The following is an 18,143-nucleotide window of genomic DNA, read 5'->3' as shown; positions in this document are numbered from 1 at the left end:
GGTCCAGCCTGCGCCTTGTCCCGCACCTCCCTGGGTTTCCATCACGTGTTATTCCAATTTTAACGCCCCCGTGTTTGTCTACTTGGGTCCTGACCCCCAGACTGTAGCTTCATGAGGACAGGGACTGTGTCTGCTCATTCCATGCCCCAGGGCCCAGCACACCCAACATCCGAGTGCAGAATGGACTCATGGCTCCGCACGAACGAACGCAGGAACTGGGAATCACAACGCAATTTTAGTGATCTCAGATGGGGGACGGCAGAGGACAGGGAAGGGAAAGTCTGTGTGGAAAATCCAACAGCTGCCCCGCCCAGGTCCCCCTGCTTCTCCACCTGGAAACCAGCCGGGCGGTGGGGGGTACGGGGACTTCAGGGCACAGTGGTGAGCATTAGTTGAAACCTTCCAGTACTTTCTCTAAGTTCAGAGAGATCAGTGAAAGCAGGAGGGCCCTCTGGTGGCCGCTGTTGGGGGTGGCTGCGGACAGGAAGCAGCTGGGTGGGGTGGAGGGGAGGAGCCCTGGGAGGCCCCTGGCTTCTCCAGCTCCTGTCTAGTCCACGCCTGAGGAGTTGGTCAGGTAGAAGGGCCGGATGACCACCTGGAAGCTGCTGAAGGAGCCGGCCGGGCAGGGGAAGAGGGAAGCGCTCTTGGAACTGTTGGTGCCCAGGGCACCGGGGATCATGGCCTTCTGTCCCTCAAACTCGGTGACGTCGGCCACGAAGCGCCCCCCACAGAGCATGAGAGCTTTGTTTTCATAGCCGATGGTGGGATCCGAGTAGCCAGACTTGGAGAGGCCCAGGAGGGGGACCTCGTCCGAGGAGCACGAGAACCCATAGTTCCAGCAGCTCTGGACCGTGGGAAGGTAGACCAGAGACCAGGAGATGCGCATGGTCTGGAATAGGAAGCTGGGGTGCTGTGGGGTCTGGAAGGAGCGGTAGGGGTCGTTCCAGTAGCGGGACAGGGCCCGGGAATTGCTGGAGACAGAGGCGCTCCAGGTGGGCGAGGTGTACAGCCGGGGCTGGTAGGCGTCCTCGGTGAGGTTCAGGCCTCTGTACTGGGCCAGCAGGCGCAAGGGCACAGTGTGGAATTCCAGCGCCTGCAGGATCTTCTTCTGGAACAGCGCCTCGTGGCTCCAGAACAGGGACAGGTTAAACTGCAGCTCGAACAGGTCCTCGGGCAGTATCATGGGGAACCGGATCTTCTCCACCAGGCTTTCCACCTCCCTGTGGGACGGCTGCTTCTCCTGGCTCCACACGTCCAAGGCTGTGAGCAGGGCCAGCTCGCTGGGCACGGCCAGCTCACTCCTGGAGAGCAGGACCCGCAGCAGGGCTGTGGGCACGGCCGGCCAGGCCTCGGCCTGTGTCAGGGCCTTGAAGTTCCAGGCCAGGAACTGCACGCACAGCTCCTCCAGCACGGGGTCCTGGGTGGCCAGCGCATAGGCATAGAGGTCCAGCGGCGTCTGGAAAGAGGGGTCCTCGGGGAGGAGGATGGCGAAGAGGCTGGCGCAGAAGCTCTGCAGCTGCTCGGCCCCGTAGGCAGAGGCGAGCTTGTGGACGCACTTCACGGACGTCAGGGAGACGTTCAGCCTTCGGGAGTAGAAGTACCTGGGAGGGGAGCGAGAGCTGAGCCCCTGGGGCACTCTGCCCCTGCAGGACAACAGGGTGCCCGGGCGTGTGCCGGGCCTGCCTCTCCGACACCACCGTCGACCACGTGTTTGCCACTGACCCACACGGACACCCCCAGGGTGCCAGCCATCGCGAGGGGCACTCCGTGCCGCGTGCACTGATCTTTCAGGTCAATCCACGTTCCACTCTCAGGTTAGCTCAGAGCCACGTACACAGACAAGCAGGCAGATCCCAGGGTCCTGGAGCATGACGCTCCGTCCCTCACCCCTGCCACCTCCTGCTCTCTGCCTTCAACGCCACTGCCGTCCCTTTGGCCGGACGCTGCGCCAGGAGCAGCGGCGCAGCACCGCCTCTTCCTTTCTGGAGGCACACCCTGCGCTGGACCCCCTCTGTCCAAGCACCTGTCTCATGCCCCCACGACACAGGCATCACCTCCGGCTGCCCCGTCTGCCCCACCCCCCGCCCCCGCTCCCAGTGACCCTGGGCACAACTCCAGCTGGGCCCAGGAAGAGGGGGATGGGTGCCTGCCCTTGTCCTTGAACATATCACAGAAATCGACCCCACTGGGAGCGGCGCAGGCTAGCTTCTCATACTTGGCTGGAAAGAAACCATTTTCTCTCTTTTAATTGCCGTTCGCTGTTTTCTCTTAAATGTCACTTCCGCTATATAAAGCTTAGGTCTTAAGAACGGAAAGGAACAGTTCTTTTTAAATGGATGCTTTCTGAACACCACCCCCTGGGAGGCCCCAGCAGGGAGGCCTGGCAGGAGGGGTGACGGCCCAGGCCCAGGACAGGCTGGCCCCCCTGTGTCTCAGTTTCCTTATCTGGGGCACTGGCTTGTTCGTGCTGCCGAGCCCACCGCGTGCACGGCACAGCCGTGTGCAAAGGCCCGGGTAAGACTTTGTGATGGGTTTGGGTTCACAGGGGTTCTACCTTTCACACAAGCAAGGCCAGTATGTGAGGAGAGGGAGAAAGAATTCATAACTAGGTTGTAGGTTCTTGGAACTCTTACACTGTATCCTTGTGTTACCTACGAGGTAGGAGTGTATGTATGTGTGTTTCTGGGCCCCCTGATTTCTTCCCTGCTACACGCATGTTTGGGCCTCCCAGAGGCTGTGTGATGTGGTGTTGCAGGGCAGGTGGCCCAGCCTCGAGTGTGCAAGGAGCCTCTTGCTCTGGGAGACACTTGGGGCCCCTACCCAGCTCTGCCCCCGGCCCTGTAGCAACCTCTCACCACTGCAGGCCAGGCATCTTGTTCCTAGTGAATTCCTAACCCACAGAGCATTTGAAACCTCTTCTAATAGTGGCAGTTACCCCGGGAGATTTCTGATGCAATGTTTTGTGGAAGTCGGTATATCTGTGTGTGCGTGACAGTGCGGGTATCAGTGGAGAGTATGCAAGTATACGCAGGAGCATATGAATGAATGTGTGTGTGTACACAAGTATGGCAGCAAGAGTGTGTAGAAGAGTGTGTATGTACGTGAGTGTGGCATGCACACGACTGTGGGCCCAAATGTGCACCCACAAGTGTGCACGTGTGCACGAGTGAATGTGGGTGCAGGCAGGTATGTGTGGGGGTGAGAGTGTGCGTGTATGTGTGTGTCGTGCACACGCTTGTGTTCGTGAAAGCACCGATGTGCTCGTTGCCATAGCCCTATGGTTTGTTGTTGGAGGGAGGTGCCCAGGCCCTGGTAGCCCCATCCCGAGGGTGGTCACCTGATAAAGTCTCTGACGACAGGCAGGCACTCCGCATCCACCTCCATGGTGACCGTTGGGCCCGGCTCCTTCCATAGGGCCTGGGCCTCGGGGTTGGTAGACAGGATCAGCCTGTGAGCACACAAGTCCAGGCCCTCCTCCTCCTGGTCCCTCACCTTCACCCTGATGGACAGGTCACAGCCCCTCTGGCTGTCAAAGATCTGCTCAAGCGCTGCGGGGAGCTCATCCGACAGGTCAAGGGTGTGGCCGCCTCGGGTTTCTACAAGGGGCAGAGGGGAGCACATGGTTAGGTCAGGCGATGTCACCGAGAACACTTCCCCTCTATGGACTCCGGCTCCTTCCGGCCCTGTCCACTCAGGAAGGCTCGGGGAAGACGAGGGTGCCGTTCTCCTCTGTGGCCCAGAGCCTCCCCACCCCCATCGAACACCCCTGGTCAGCTCCTCTGCTCCCCCACAATCAGGCAGCACCCCCGCTGACTTCCAGAGCCCAAGGCCCCACCCATTTAAAATCCCCACCCATCAAGCAATCACTCAGGCGGCACCTTCTAAAAACCCAATCCTTCTCCCTGGCTTGACGGTCTGAAGAGTGGGGGTCTTATGGAAACTCAGTTTAGAGCTTAGGGGTCCCTAGCAGCCTCCCTCAGGGACTGAGGCCTAAAGAAGCAACTCCTGCCCCTGACAGTCCCAAAGCCTAGCTGGGAACTAAATCCCACTTGGTCTTTCTTTGCCATGAATAGGTTTGAATCAGTCCTGACATGTCAGCCAGGTGGGTTCAGCCCCCCATTCCTCTGGCCCCCACTCCCACCATGGGCTCCCCGCCAGGACTGCTCCCTGCCTTGCACCCCAGGTGCCGGTGCGTCACCTTCCTCCCGCCCCTGCGAGCCCTCCACACGGCTGCCCTATCCTTGTGTCAGTGCTCTGACGCGCTCCCAGGCCCCGGGTGAAACCCACCAAGAAGGACAAGTGGACAACAATAAAGCCAGATCCAGGGACCGAAGCAGACGGGGCACCGGGTAAGGTCAGCACACGTGGCAGGGGCAGGGAAGGGGGGGAGGGCGGGCTCCCGCCATGGGGCTGGTTGAAGGGACGTTCAGCTTGCTGTCGAGGCACGTGGGCGCTGCCTTCCACGTTTCAGAACGAGGACTGACGACCGTGAGAGGCTGGGGTTTGAAGAGGCACCAGGAGCCGTGCAGTGCAGGTGGCCCACGGGCACCGGGGGGGGGGGGGGAACGCAGCGTTTCTGAGCCGCTGTGGGGGGCGGTTTGGGACCGCTGCTGTGAGGGGTGGGCTCTGGAGGCTCTTCTGTCCCCTCCCAGCCAGGGGGCATCACAGAGGAGCTCCGGGCAGAGGGAGCACATGCCCAGGGCTCACCATTGGTGCAGATCACACTGGCGTCCTGACGGTGCTTGCAATGGCTCTTCAGCCAGCCCAGGGACCTGCACTCAGCCAGCGACGGCTCCGTCCCCGTGCACTCCACCTCGTCCAGCATGATCGGGCCCGCGCCTGGTGGCACAGCAAGGAGGATGGGGGCTGGGAGGGGGGTGCCGGAGCCCTCTGTCCCAGGGGTAAGGGCCTGTGCACCGGGGCTGCTCCCCCAGAAGCCTTGCAAAGGCAGGAGAGTGGCCGTGGGAGAAGCGGTCTGCAGGCCTCCTGATGCGTGACCTCACGCTCCCTCATGCCCCCCACGCCATCCACCACCGGCTAGAACCTGGGGCTGTCCGAGCGGAGTATGCTGGGAGCACTGTGCCACGAAGCAGTCTCTGTCCCCTCCCCGCCCCCATCGCCAAGGAGTTGCACTATTTCCCTGTTGTCAGAATCACGGCTGCATTGGTGGAGATCTCCCTGCACCAGACTCTTCTCGGGGGGACTGTTTCAGGAAGGGACGCACCGTGAGGGAACAGGATGGCCCGTCCGAGCCTCCGCGGCACTATTTCACATGTTTGCCAGTGCTCCGTGAGTAGGAAGGCCATGTGTGTGTCTTAGCTGAAGGTCCCTTCCTGGGGGTCTGCATGGCAGTGAGTCTCAGCTTTGGAGGACCTGGGGACAGGCAGGCCTACCTGGCCCAAAGGCGGCTCCGCCCAGAGCCTCAGTAGCATTCGCAAACCCCAGGGCCCTGCAGACGACGATGGCATCCATCAGGTCCCACAGGTTGTCACACACGGTCCCCCACTGGCCTCTGTAGAAGATCTCCACGCGGCCCTCATTGGCGGTGTTCCCATCGGCCAGCCGCATGTCCCCATCTTCCACACCTACAGAGCTCCGAGGGAACAGAGATCAGCAGGGATGAAGGCCTCGCAGCTGGGCCTCCGTCCCAGCGGGGAAGCACCACCCCGCCCCTTACTTCCCCCAACTGGGAGGGTCACTTGTCAAGTTCTCCCCAAGGGAGTGCCCACTGCACCATGAGCTTTAAAGCCCCCCATCCATCCTCGAGGCCTCACCCACTGGGGAGGAGTGGAAGACGTGCCCCCCCCCCCCCCGAGGGTAAAGCGCCTTTTCTTGTCTTTGAGGTCTGAGTCCTTCCTCTATGGATGGAGAAGGGGCAGAAGGGGCAACTGGAGCCCCAGCACCTGAGGGTAGGGGAGGTAGGACCCCGGGGAAGAAGGGGGGAGGAGGGGCCCATGCTGACCCCCCTGAGGGTGTCTGGGGCTTGGGGTGCACCATGCACATCACAGCAAGGACCACTGGGAGGGCTGTGGGGCAAGTCCTGGGGCAGCAGGCCTAGGGACCCCCAGAAACACTGGCAGAATGAGCCGGGTGCAGAGAGAAAGTGGGCTTGTTCTGGGACAGGGTCGGGAAGGAGCTGGGCGCCATGTTGGAGGGCAGTTCGCAGCTGGGGGTGTAGCCAGCCTCCATAGGGTCACCAGGACCAGCCCGAGGTGCAGAGAGCATGAGGAACAGCGTCTAGAACTCCGGAAGTCTGACTGTGAGGAAGGGCCCGGACTCATGACCCTCCCACCCCCCACATTTGGCCTGTCTGACGGGCTCCTACCACTCAGTCCTTCTGGCTCCCACGGGATGGAATGGAGAATCTCTTGGTATCCCCCAGAACCTATAAGCCACCATCACTTGGGATAACCAGGGCTTCAAGCAGGAGAGAAGACCTGGGCTGACCCCAGTGACCCAGGCACCGAGCAGAACATCGCCTCGATTTTCTACAAGGAGGGCTCGATGCCACAGAACGGGGAGTGGCAGCTTCTCAGACTGCCACTTTCAGCATTCCTGGGGCGCAGCTCACCTTGAGTCCCTGCAACCAGCAGCCACATCCAGAGGAGCGGTGGGATGGCCATGGACTTTCCTGGGAGAGGAGGCCCTCGTTCTGCGGGGGAAAGAAGCAGCAGAGTCAGACAGCAGAGCTGGACAGCCCTCGGGACCATGCCCTGTCTGTCCAGAACCCTTTAGACCCTCTGTGTGGAGGACAGCAGGCAGGCTCCTCTGAGCTGTGAGTTCGTGACTGGGGTCCCTCACCCCTCCGGGGGCGGGGGGTGGTCCTCTAAGGAGGAGTAAGACTTGCCCAGACAAAGGGGAGGGGGCCTGGGAGAGGTCTCTAAGCAGCAGGACAGTGGGAACAAAAGCCCATCTCAGAAAACCAGGCCCTGGGCGTGGCCCTCAGCAGGGCTGGGTGGGAATGGTGGGAGGGAGGAGGCGGGGGGGCACGCGGTGTCCAGATCAGGAGAGGCCTGGCGGGTCTCGCTAAGGGTAGGGCTTTATCTTCAGGCAGTTGGACCCCTGTGGGAGTGCCTGGAGAGCTGTCTGTGAGCCCCTGAAGGGAGGGGACACATCAGGAGGCCACAGAAAGGCAGGCAGGAGTGACAAAGAGGGCCAGAGGAAGTGGCTGGGAGGGGGGAGGAGGGGGATCAGGGCTGAGGTCTGGGACTGACTCTGCAGCTGGAGAGGGGCTGGGGGAGCAGGGTGGGAAGGAAATGCTGAGCGGATGGCTGGGTGGGGACCTGCCTCAGGTCAGTGTCCCCAAGAAACAGAGGCTTCGAGAGGCTGGGGCCACCAAGGCCACACAGTCCGCCTGGGTAGGGCACAGAGGGCATGGGAGGCCCAGCTCTTCCAACTTTTGCCTGGAGTTCTTGCTTCTCTAGAATTTTGGGGGCACGCTTTTCATCTTCATCCCCAACCTGCTCCCCACCTGCTGTCTCCCCCATGTACCGAATGTGGAGGAGCCAGTCATTGTCTCTCTGGTTCATGAGAACCCCGTGGCCCCCGCACCACTCCTAGGCCCAGGAAGTGCAGCACGAGGCAGCTGTTGTGCGCACCCCTACAGGTCAGCGCCTGGTGACCCCGAGGCAGCACCCCGGTTCTGCATTAACAATGGCCAATCATGCACCTGGCGTATTGTATGCAAATGTGGCTGCCCTTGGGGTGGCCATGGCCACCTCTTGTAGCCTGACTCCCTTGTATGAGAAGTTGGGATAGGGCTGCCTGCTGGTGCCTTTTGCAAATTAGAAAAAGATACTCTTCCTTTGGACAGATGTAGGCCTGGGCCGAAATGCAAAAAATGGTGAAAGCACCCTGGGCTGAATTCCAAGCCTGCTTGCCCCTTTGTCCTTGTGCAGTGAGCAACCTGGGCAACTATACATACAGAGACCCTATGGATCTGGGAGAGGGAATGATGGTCCCTGGGCTGAGGAAGGACACCAGATCCCCATTTGGGTAAAAACAGGGAGATTATACCCTCTAGGTGACATTGGGTAGAGACAGGGACACCCACCTGAGAGCAGGAGGCATGAGCTTACCTGCCTGAGGCAACCAACTACTGATAGCTGCCCTGGAGCCTCTCAGTTTTCTGCTGCAGGATCCCTCTGCAGGCTGTGCTTCGACCCAGAAAACCCTCCCAGTGTGGAGTGTGGTCAGGCTGGTCCCAGGAAATACCAGAGAAAACAGTCTAGTTTCGATTTCTAGAAACCACCTGACTTGGGTTTCTTCTGGGGTTGGCTGCCGACAAGGCTCCCGGGGCCCCTCCCTCCACTCAGCTCTGACTGTGGCTGTCCGGGCGGCGGTGGCCCGAGGTAGCAGCGTAGCTGACCATAAGCAGAGCAAGACGGCCAACAGCTACAGGGGAATGTTTACATCTTCCAAGCTGGACGGGCCCCCAGGGCTGGCGTTGGGGGAGGCTTGGAGGGGAAGCGGGGGCGGGGGAGCAGCAGGAGGAAGAGTGAGGGTAGGCGCAGACAGGCAGGGTCTGCACCTGCCGGCATGACTGTGGGCTCCCACGGAATGCTCTGAGCCCTGTCCTGAGTCTGGCACAATGCCAGCAGGGTGGAGACCGCTCATTATGGGTCTGCCCGGCCTGAGTGCTTGGCATGCCTGACCTCCCAGAGAGGCTCCCCCTCTGCGAGGCCATATGGAGTGGTCCCCCTGACGGTGGGAGGGAGGCCCCGAGACATGAGACAACATGCCCAGGTACACAGCCAGCAACTGGAAGAGCTGGGCCCCACACGCAGCAGTGACCCCCAGAGCCTGCTCTGGTCACCAGCAGAGGACGCCACACCCCCCATGCCTACTGTTCTCCCGGCGTCTCACCCCCTGCAGGGCAGGGGACGCAGCCTCTGGAGTGGCTGGAAAGTGCTGAGCCCACCTCCCAGCCATCCCTGGCCTCCAAGAGAAAGCACCACCGCGGTTTTCCCTTGGGGAAGCACGCACTCTCCCTCCCAGCCTGTGTCTGAGGACCCCAGGCTGCCCCGGAGTCTGACCCAGAGCTGGCAGCTCAGAGCCCTTCAGGCCCCTTGCCACAGGGATGGTGTCAGCGAGGGGCCGTGATGGCAGCCAGCGCGTGGAGAGTCAGCTTCTGGCTCTCGGAGGGACCCTCTAGGGGATGTGCAGGCAGAGCCAGAATGTGGAGGCAGTAGGTCTGACGCTGTGATCTGCGCCCCTGGCTCCCCCTGGCCTGAAGTCAAGGTCAAGTCCTGGGATTTGCAGTTCAATGAGGCAATCAACGCCCTCTATTGTTTTGGTCACCTGCATCCCAAGGTTCGGGATGAGAGCTGTCCCTTGGAATGTCCCCAGGTCTCTTTAGCCTAGTGGCCCCCAACCTGGTTTGCACATGAGAATCATGTGGGAATTTTACCAATTTCTGATGCTTAGGTCAGCTCAGTCACCATCTCTGGAGTGGGGACAGGCGCTGGCATTTTAAAGCCTTCCAGGTGGCTGCCGTGTGCAGCCAGGGCTGAGAGCCGCTGGCAGACAGTTTCCCTGGCACCCTGCGGTTCCAGAGAGTGAGGCCCGAGGTCAAGCATTTAATGGCTATTTGCCCAAGACGGGAGGTCTTAGGGAGTGGCATGGTTCACCTAGCTCCCTCCAACGAAACTGCAGATAGTCAGGGGAGAAGCATCTGGAAATAGCACTGGCCAAGAGACCGTAGTGAGTTTTAAAATCCCATCCACTGAAGGAGCTTCGGGTTTGTTGGCACAGAACCTCCAGAACCTTCCTTCACATAGTTTCCACTGACTTCTGCCCAAACAAGCTGCCCGTCAGGAAAAGCAGACAAAGGAAGTCCTTTGGGAGGTGTTGGTGGCATTAACCTTACAAATAAAACTGCCCCAATTATCCTACCGGCAGAAATCGGTTTATTCAGGAAGAGCAGAGAATTGCAACCTGGAATACGCAACCAATGGCAGAACCACAGGCAGGTCCACCAAACAAAGAAGAGGAGGCTCTTTTATGGGGGGGGGTGTTATTAGAAACAGAAAGCCCCCTGCAGTGAACTGGGAGTTGAAAGAATGGGGGCGTCTCACTGGCTGGGCTGTTGCGGGGGAGGAAGAAACCTTCCTTCCTCCAGGTGGGGTAGTCAAGTGGCGTCCAGGTGCACGGTGCTCTCTTCCTGCAGGGTCGGCAGCTGGCAACAGCACTGCAGTGAGAGCTCCCCCTGCCGGCCGCCCCACTCCATTCTAACTGAGCTTCCCTTTTCTTAATGTTCACAGTGTTGAAAACTTGAGTTTAAAATTCAAGTTGCTGAATCTTTAGCCCCAAAGTCCTGAGAAGTCCTTCAAGTCAAAGGGAGTAAAATATAAGACTGAGACCTCTTCGTGGAATCAGAGTATGGGTATCTCCTCCCCGGGGCTTTCCGCGAGCCGACTGGAACCAGAGCTTGAGATGATCTGCTCCAGAGAGGAGGGGCTCAGCTCTGAGAAGGAGACTGAAAGCCCCGGACACCACGGACACCTGGGCCCAGCTGTGATGGTGTGCATGACGCTGCCGTCACCAAGGAGCCACTGCCACCGAGGCAGGAGAGAACGCTCAGCTGGCTTGTAGGCTATCCCACCCCCTCGCCCGATGTCCAAGCAGCTAGGCACTGCCGCGGACCTCCACATGCATAATACTCAAACCGCGATGGGAAGCAGCTGCTCCTCTCAGCCCCCTTTGTAGGTGAGAAAACAGAGGTGCGGCGAGGCAACATCTGCTCAGTGATCACCCGCTCAGGCAACACCTGCTTCTCTTTTTAAAAAATTGGGTTGAGATACAATGTACATATAATAAAATGCATGGATTGAATGAGTTTTGACAAAGATGCAGACGGCAACCATGACCACAACCACGATATAGAGAACATTTCATCACCCCAAAAGTGCACTTATGTCCCTTTGCAGTCAGACCCCTACAGCAGCCCCCGTCCCCAGCAACCACCGATCTTTTTGTGTTCTAGAATTTCGTATGAATAGAAACATACAATATGTAATGTATTGTATCCAGCTCCTCTGACTTAGCACGATGCTTTCAGATTCACTGATGTCAGCAGATACCAGTAACTGGTTCATTTTTGTTCTCCGCTCTAGCCCCCCATATAGACGGACTACAGTTTGCTTATGCATTTCTGCGTTGATGGGCATTTGGGACGTTCCCAGGTTGTGACTGTTATGAATAAAGCTCTTAGGACCGTTTGGGGAGCAGACTTGGTGTGAACACAAGCTTTGCTTTCTTTTGTGTAAAATACCTAGGGAAAGGATTACCGGGTCATGTGATAGATGTTTAACTTATTTTTTTTTTTAAGATTTTTTTTTATTTATTTGATAGAGAGAGAGAGAGAGACAGCCAGCGAGAGAGGGAACACAAGCAGGGGGGATGGGAGAGGAAGAAGCAGGCTCCCAGCAGAGGAGCCTGATGTGGGGCTCGATCCCAGGACTCTGGGATCACGCCCTGAGCCGAAGGCAGATGCTTAACGACTGAGCCACCCAGGTGCCCCCCCCTTTTTAAAGTAGGTTCCATGCCCAGTGTGGGGCTTGAACTCACAACTCTAAGATCAAGACCTGAGCTGAGATCAAGAGTCGGAAGCTTGGGGCTCCTGGGTGGCTCAGTCGTTAAGTGTCTGCCTTCGGCTCAGGGCGTGATCCCGGAGTCCTGGGATCTAGCCCCTCATCGGGCTCCCTGCTCTGCTGGGAAGCCTGCTTCTTCCTCTCCTCTCCCACTCCCCCTGCTTGTGTTCCCTCTCTCGCTGGCTGTCTCTCTGTCTGTCAAATGAATAAATAAAATCTTAAAAAAAAAAAAAAAAGAGTCGGAAGCTTAACCCACTGAGCCACCCAGGCGCCCCTAGATGTTTGACTTTTTAAGAAACTATCACACTGTTTCCCACAGTGGCCCGACTCTTCAGCATCCCTACTGGCCATTGTCTGAGTGTCCTGGCGGCTATAAATCCTCACCAAAACTTGGCGTTACCAGTCTTTTTCAAGGCATCATTCTGGTGGGGACGCAGCGGGGTCTCATCGTGCTGTTAATGGCTAACGCTGCTGGGCACCTCCTCATAGGCTTGCTTGTCAGCCGTCCTCTTCGGTGAAGTGCCTGTTTAGAGCTCAGGCACATTTTAAATCGGGCTGTTTATCTTATTACTGAGTTGTACACACAGTCTTTACGTTCTCGGGAGGCAAGTCCTTTAGCAGATAGGATCCACAAATTTTGTTTTTATCTTTTCATGCCTTTTCATCTTAGCAGCGTCTTCTGAATGACCAAGGTTTCAGGTGTAGATGAAGCTCAAAGTCTCATTCTCTCTCGTGCCGTGTTGAAGACGTTTCTGCCTGACCCAAAGTCCGCTGTCTTCTGGAATTTTTTAGTGTTAGCTCTTGCATTTGGTCCTATGATCTATTCTGAGGTAATTTTGTGAATGGTGGGAGTTAAGGGTTTCAATCATTTGTTTCCATAGAGATTAGACTTGTCCCAACATCACTTTAGCAAAAACAGTCTTTCCCCCACTGAACTACCCTGGCACTTTGGCCCAAAATCCACGGACCACACACATATGCGTCTATTTATGGACTTTTTTCTGTTCCTTTGATTTACACGTCTATTGTTCTTCCGCCAATACAACAGCTTTGACTGCTTATAGCTTAATACATCTTAAGTCTAGAAGCCAGATAGTATAAATCCTTCGACTTCTTCTTTCTCAGAATTGAATATTCCCATCCAACAAGAGTGTATTGTTCCATTTATTTGGGTCTCCTTTGATTTCATCCGTGTTGTGCAGTTTCGGTCTACAGATCTTGCACGTATTTATATCAATTTCACAGTTTCCAATTGTTCACTGTAGCTACGTAGAAATAAGCTAATTTCTGTATGGGCGCTCTGCATCCTTTAGCTTTGCTAAACTCAACTTAGTTCTGGGAGCTATTTTTTGAAGATTTCTTAGGCTTTTCTATCTAGTCAATCTTGTCATTGGCAAATAAAAATAAAGACAGTTTTACTCTTTCTCTTCCAGTCTGAATGACTTTCTTTCCCTTGCCTAATTATACTGTCTGGGATACCCCATCAGATGACTGCAAATAAAAGTGATGAGAGCAATGTCAGTTTCCGGGGTCTGATCACTGTGCTTAGTCGTGACAACTGTAAGGTGTTAGCACCAAGAAGCCTGCATGAAGGGAACAGAGCTACACTATCTGAGTTTTACAATATCTGTGTGGTTTAAAATGACTTCAGTATAAGAAGTTAAGTGGGGGGGGAGTGGTGAAAGTGGCCACTCTTGCCTTGTTCCCAGATGTATGAGCGACACATTCAGTCTTTCAGCACAAAGTATGACATCAGCTGTAGGTTTTTTGCAGACACACTTTATCAGGTTAGAGACATTCCTTTTTTGCCAAGTTTGCTAAGAGTTTTCTTTTTAAATCATGAATGGGTAGTGAATTTTGTCAAATGCTTTTTCTCTATCTTTGAAGATGATCATATGGTTTTTCTTTTTAGTCTGTTAATGTGGTGGATTACATTGATTTTAGAATATTAAACCAACCTTGCATTCCTGGAGTAAACCATGCTTTCTCATGAGTTATTTTCACTTTTATATACAGCTGGATTCAACCGGCTAAACTTTTGCCAAATATTTTTGCATCTATGTTCATGAGGGAACTGGTCTAGATTTTTCTTTTCTTGTAATATATTTCTCTGGTTTTGGTATCAGGATAGTGGGAAGCCTAAAAGGAGTGGGGAAGTGTCCAAAATCATGGAAAATTTTGTGTGGGCTTGGTATCATTTCTTCTTTAAATCTTTGGTACAATTCACCAGTAAAACCATCTGTGGTCAGAATTTTCTTTGTGTGAAGGCATTTTATTTTTGTTTTATTTAGATTTTTTAGAACAATTTTATTAAGGTATAATCTGCCTCGAAACTTACCAATTTAAAGTGCACATGACAGGATTAACATTTGGGAAGAAATTAGTGTCACTTTCTTTCACTCAGTTCCAACGTGGCTTTCGGGAGTTTTCTTTCTGCTGATCAGTTATGTGCTGAACAGATGAGAATACCCTATAGACCAAAGTCACCACCTGTGTGAGTCCGGAGGCTCAAAGGGCCAAGGGCTGGTTTTCAGCTCCTTGCTCCTCCATTTGCAATTCCCTGTCTGGTCCCGCCCCAGGCTGACGCACTCTGGAGTCTCCTTCACGGCTCTCCTGGAATGGTTCTCGCCAGGATTGCCAAGAACGCCAGGTCCTCCTATTGCTCAGTTCACAGATACTTCCAGACCTCCTTACTTGACCTCCCTGTGGTATTTGATGGGTCCGGCTCCCTGCAGGAAACAAACGGCTTCAAACTGGGGTCACTAAGGAGGCTTTAAGAAAGGGGCTATTTACAGGGTGTGAGTGAGCAGGGTAGGGACACCACAAGGGGTAGAGTGGTATCTGGAGCTCAGACCACTCTCAGGCCAGAAGGGGCGAAGCAGGGAGCAGTCACTGGAGCGTAGGCTGAGAGAGTAGAGGGACCCGCCTTGTGAGACTGTGCGGGAGGCAACCCTGCAGGAGGGAATCGGGGACCCCCCAGCTCATCCTCCTCCCTCCTGCCAGTCAGGGTCATCGCAGAGGGCTCAGATGAGGCTCACTCAGGTCAGCCTCTGGGGATCAGAGCAGGGCGGGGAGAGGAAGGGGCAGGGAGGGTCTGAAGACACAAAAGGAACTGCGGGCACACTTGGCTTTAAGACATGACACTCTCGTGATCTTTCCTACTCCAGTTCAGGCTTCTCTTCTTCATCAGCCCCTCCTTTTCCAGTGCTCCCAAGGCTTCAACGTAGAGCATCCTGGGATCCTGCACGCCCTTGGGAACAGTCTCATCCCTGCAGCTTCACAGCCACACTAACGAAGCCCTAACGGGTCTAGACCTCTTTCCTGGGATCTTCCTCATCACCCAATCCGGAGCGCTCCACTGCACGGGCAGCCACGGAGTGCACGAGTGCACACTAAGCAAGTGTCAGGGGCTACTCACGAGAGCAACTTCCCTTCACAGATGAGGAACCAAAGGACAGAGAAGTTAGGTAGTGTCCCAGGTCACACAGCGCCAATGTTGGGGCCAAGACTGGAGTCTGCGAGTGACTTCACAGTCTATATTCTTAACCACCATGACCAAAAGAGTTTCTCCAGGTTCAGGAAAAGTTGGGACTGGATAATTCATTTTCAGAAAAGTCTTTCCCCATCTGGAATGGTGCCTGTCCCATGAACTCCCATGGCATATCAGACCCCAGCCCCAAAACAGAAGGACAGAGCACACCCTTTGGGGAGCTGTCGTGTGAATCACCAGGGCTCTGGCATTTCTGCCAGGCCCTTGGCCCCCAGCCAACACAGACCAGGAGACAAAGAGAGCTCACAGCCCCTCTGGCACTTTATTGTTTACAAAACAATGGCTCCTGTTGGAAGGAACAATCATTATGCTGACAGCAGCAGATACAGAAACAAAAAAATGTCTACCTTTCAAAGAGTCAAAAATCACTGACGGTGAAAATGCTCTTCAGGGCACCTAGGCTGAGATGCCATCAGAAAGGTCTCAACTTAGTGACTGTCCCAAGTCCTCTGACTGTCCTAATTTCATCTCTGTCTTAAAAACTCAGAGAGCCCCAACATCAGTGACATTTATCAAGAAAGTGAGTCGGGGAGTCCGGCCAGGCAAAGTCAGAAAAGACTTGGGTCTTCCACGGTATGTCCAGCGGGAGCTGAGTTCCAGAGAAACGTGTCACATTCTTTCGATAGATGTTTTATAGTGGAAGAAACACACAGCAGCGCAAGAGGGATCCTCACTGGGTTCCTTCCTAGCAGCTGTATTAGAGTCTGAGAAAAGTCTGATGGCCCTTCCTGGGCCATCACGGTACCCCACAACCTCCTGAGGGGAGAGGGGCGCTGCTTCAGGGCAGGGGCGCTGTGGGCTGATGGTGGGGTCCTACTTGGCTCCAATCCTGGCTGACCTGTCCTAAACCCTCTCTCTGCCTCTGCCCTGGAGCATGGAGAAGAGGCCAAGGGATGCAGACAAGCAGGGTTTGTGCGAAGTTTCCAGAGAAGAGACTGCAAAGCCCCCCGTGAAGGGGGAATAAAAGGTCAGCGGACAGAAGCCATGGGACCAGATGCGAATCCTCGCTGACATCTCAAGCACTGAGCCCAGCGCCTGGGACCCAGGGTGGGTGTGGCGAATGTAGGGTCAGTAGTAAAAGATAATCATTTGTGGAAGTCTTTAAAGGCATGACAACTTCTGATAGTTGTTCATAAAAAGCAATGTTTTATCTTTGTATCTTTTGACCAAGGACTCGGAAACGCTTAAAAACTTGTCCGACCAACTGTGAGAACTTAATTCCAAACTCCTCCACTGCCAGGAATGAAGTTAACTATGAGACTCGCTCTGTGTGATCAGATGGTGATGCCGAGAAAGGAAATTGGTTTAATTAAAATAAGTTAATAATTACAACTTCAAAGCGCTGCATTGCCACAGAATTTTCCTGAAGGGAAAAACTGGAGTCGGTCACATGAAGTGGAGATTGTCTGATGTGAGGCTGAGAACAAACGAGCGAGCTTGTGTCCTTTCCTGCAGAATTTGGGCAGATATGTCCCTGGAGGTCTGCCCTCACCCACACATCCCTGTAATTCTCTGCAGTATAGACACATTCTTTTCCAGGAACCCGGAGAAGTGGATTTAATGCACGAGGTTCACGAAGAAGGAAGAAAAGGAGCTGGCCTGGGAGTTCCTGACAGGCAGGTCCACTTCGGACTCGCTGTTTAGCTCCTAGAAGGGGCACAAGCCTTGACGCACAGAAGGAGCTCAAGAAACATTTACTGAAGGGAAGAACAAACAGAGGAGAAAGGGAGGTCGGATGGAAGTGCGAAGCCAGGTTACAGAGGGCCCCCAGGTTAGGATGCCTGCAGGGGCCAGCTCCCACCACCAGATGGCAGAGCACACACCGGTCAGCACACCCTGGGCACCAGGCCCCTTTCCCAGGGCTGAGGACTCCAGGCTCCGCAGCTCCAGGACCCTGGGGCTGACTGAACTCCTTGAACCAGGCACACCTCCTCCAAAAAGGAAAAAAAAGCAACATAAAACACCACAGAAAAGTGCAGCCATCTGGTTTTTATAAAATTTGAGTCCTGATGGAGCTGAAAACTGTCCACCTCTGGGCCTTGCTGGTCTGAGTTTTGTAAATTTAAATAAACTCTATTCCTTCATACTTCACGTTGCCGATCTTGGTCTCTGGCAGCAGGAAGCGCCCGTCCAGCGTGAAGGCCATGATGTAGGTGGCGATCTTGCCCCTGTCCTCCTCAGACTTGAGGGCCACAATGATCTGGTCATCGGTGTTGGGGATGAACTTGAAGGAGGAGAAGCCATGTGTGGGGACCACCTCCCCCACGTGGCTGACGGAGATGTCACCGAAGTCCTGGGCGGCGCTCAGAAGCAGGTTGGTGCCCTTGTGCTCGTCGTCCTTCTCGCTGTACCGCTCGTGGCTGGCCCGGCGCGGCAGGAAGAACCACCGCTGCAGCGTGTCACTCCAGCAAGCAGACTCGTGAATGAGGTAGCCTGGGGACACACGACAGACCCACAGGTCACCAGACCACCCGGTGGCCTGGCCCCGCCCCATGCGGGCAGGACTGTCCACCACACAGGAGCGTGCCCGTGGGGCCTCCTTCCCTGCACGGGCTTCCCGCTGCCGACGCTGCGAGGTGGCCTGTCCCGTCCGCTGGGGCAGCGTGCCTGCTCGATCTTCTTCAGACCTCCCTCTGTCCTACAGGCCTTTCCAGCTGCCCTTGTTCTCGATTACCAGAGTAACAAAGACAACGCAGGCCATTCTGTCCCTGATGCCCCATCTCTGGACACCTGTGGCCATGAGTTCTGTCTGCATTTCTGATTCCTTGGTGCCAAGGAGCACGGAGAGCGGGGCCGGGGAAGGGAGCGAAATAAACAAGCAGGTTTGATTTGTGAGGCAGAGATCGGGGTTGGGGGAGAGGCTGCCTTGAAGTTGAAAAGGAAGTAGCATGCCCTCTATCTGGGGGCAATGTCCTCAGTGTCATGCTCCCTAAGCCTAGAGCTCCCTGGCCGCTCCAAGAACCATGACTTCCCACCACACACCACAACAGCTCTTGGAAGGT

General features: G+C 55.5%; 1 protein-coding gene across 4 annotated transcripts in view; it reads right to left on the bottom strand.

Annotated features, from left to right (window-relative positions):
- Positions 1 to 216: 216 nt before the first annotated feature.
- Positions 217 to 18,143, bottom strand: part of LOC113244552 (soluble calcium-activated nucleotidase 1) — a 32,080-nt gene continuing 14,153 nt past the window's right edge. For 2 of the 4 annotated variants that reach the window (XM_026483990.4, XM_026483991.4), the window contains 5 exons: positions 6,572 to 6,652; positions 5,394 to 5,585; positions 4,708 to 4,839; positions 3,338 to 3,596; positions 217 to 1,601 (listed from right to left, as the gene is read on the bottom strand). In XM_026483990.4, coding sequence (XP_026339775.1) covers positions 548 to 1,601; positions 3,338 to 3,596; positions 4,708 to 4,839; positions 5,394 to 5,585; positions 6,572 to 6,652 — 1,718 coding nt within the window. In that variant the 3' untranslated portion in view covers positions 217 to 547. Of the gene's footprint in view, positions 1,602 to 3,337; positions 3,597 to 4,707; positions 4,840 to 5,393; positions 5,586 to 6,571; positions 6,653 to 8,078; positions 8,242 to 15,384; positions 17,575 to 18,143 lie in introns of those variants that run through there. The other 2 variants (XM_026483992.4, XM_026483993.4) reach the window with 2 other exon arrangements.

The sequence above is a fragment of the Ursus arctos genome, unplaced genomic scaffold (genome assembly GCF_023065955.2).
Source record: "Ursus arctos isolate Adak ecotype North America unplaced genomic scaffold, UrsArc2.0 scaffold_24, whole genome shotgun sequence".
NCBI classification, from domain to species: Eukaryota; Metazoa; Chordata; class Mammalia; order Carnivora; family Ursidae; genus Ursus; species Ursus arctos.
The sequence above is the reverse complement of the archived record's forward strand: the minus strand, read 5'-3'. Positions and strand labels throughout refer to the sequence as shown.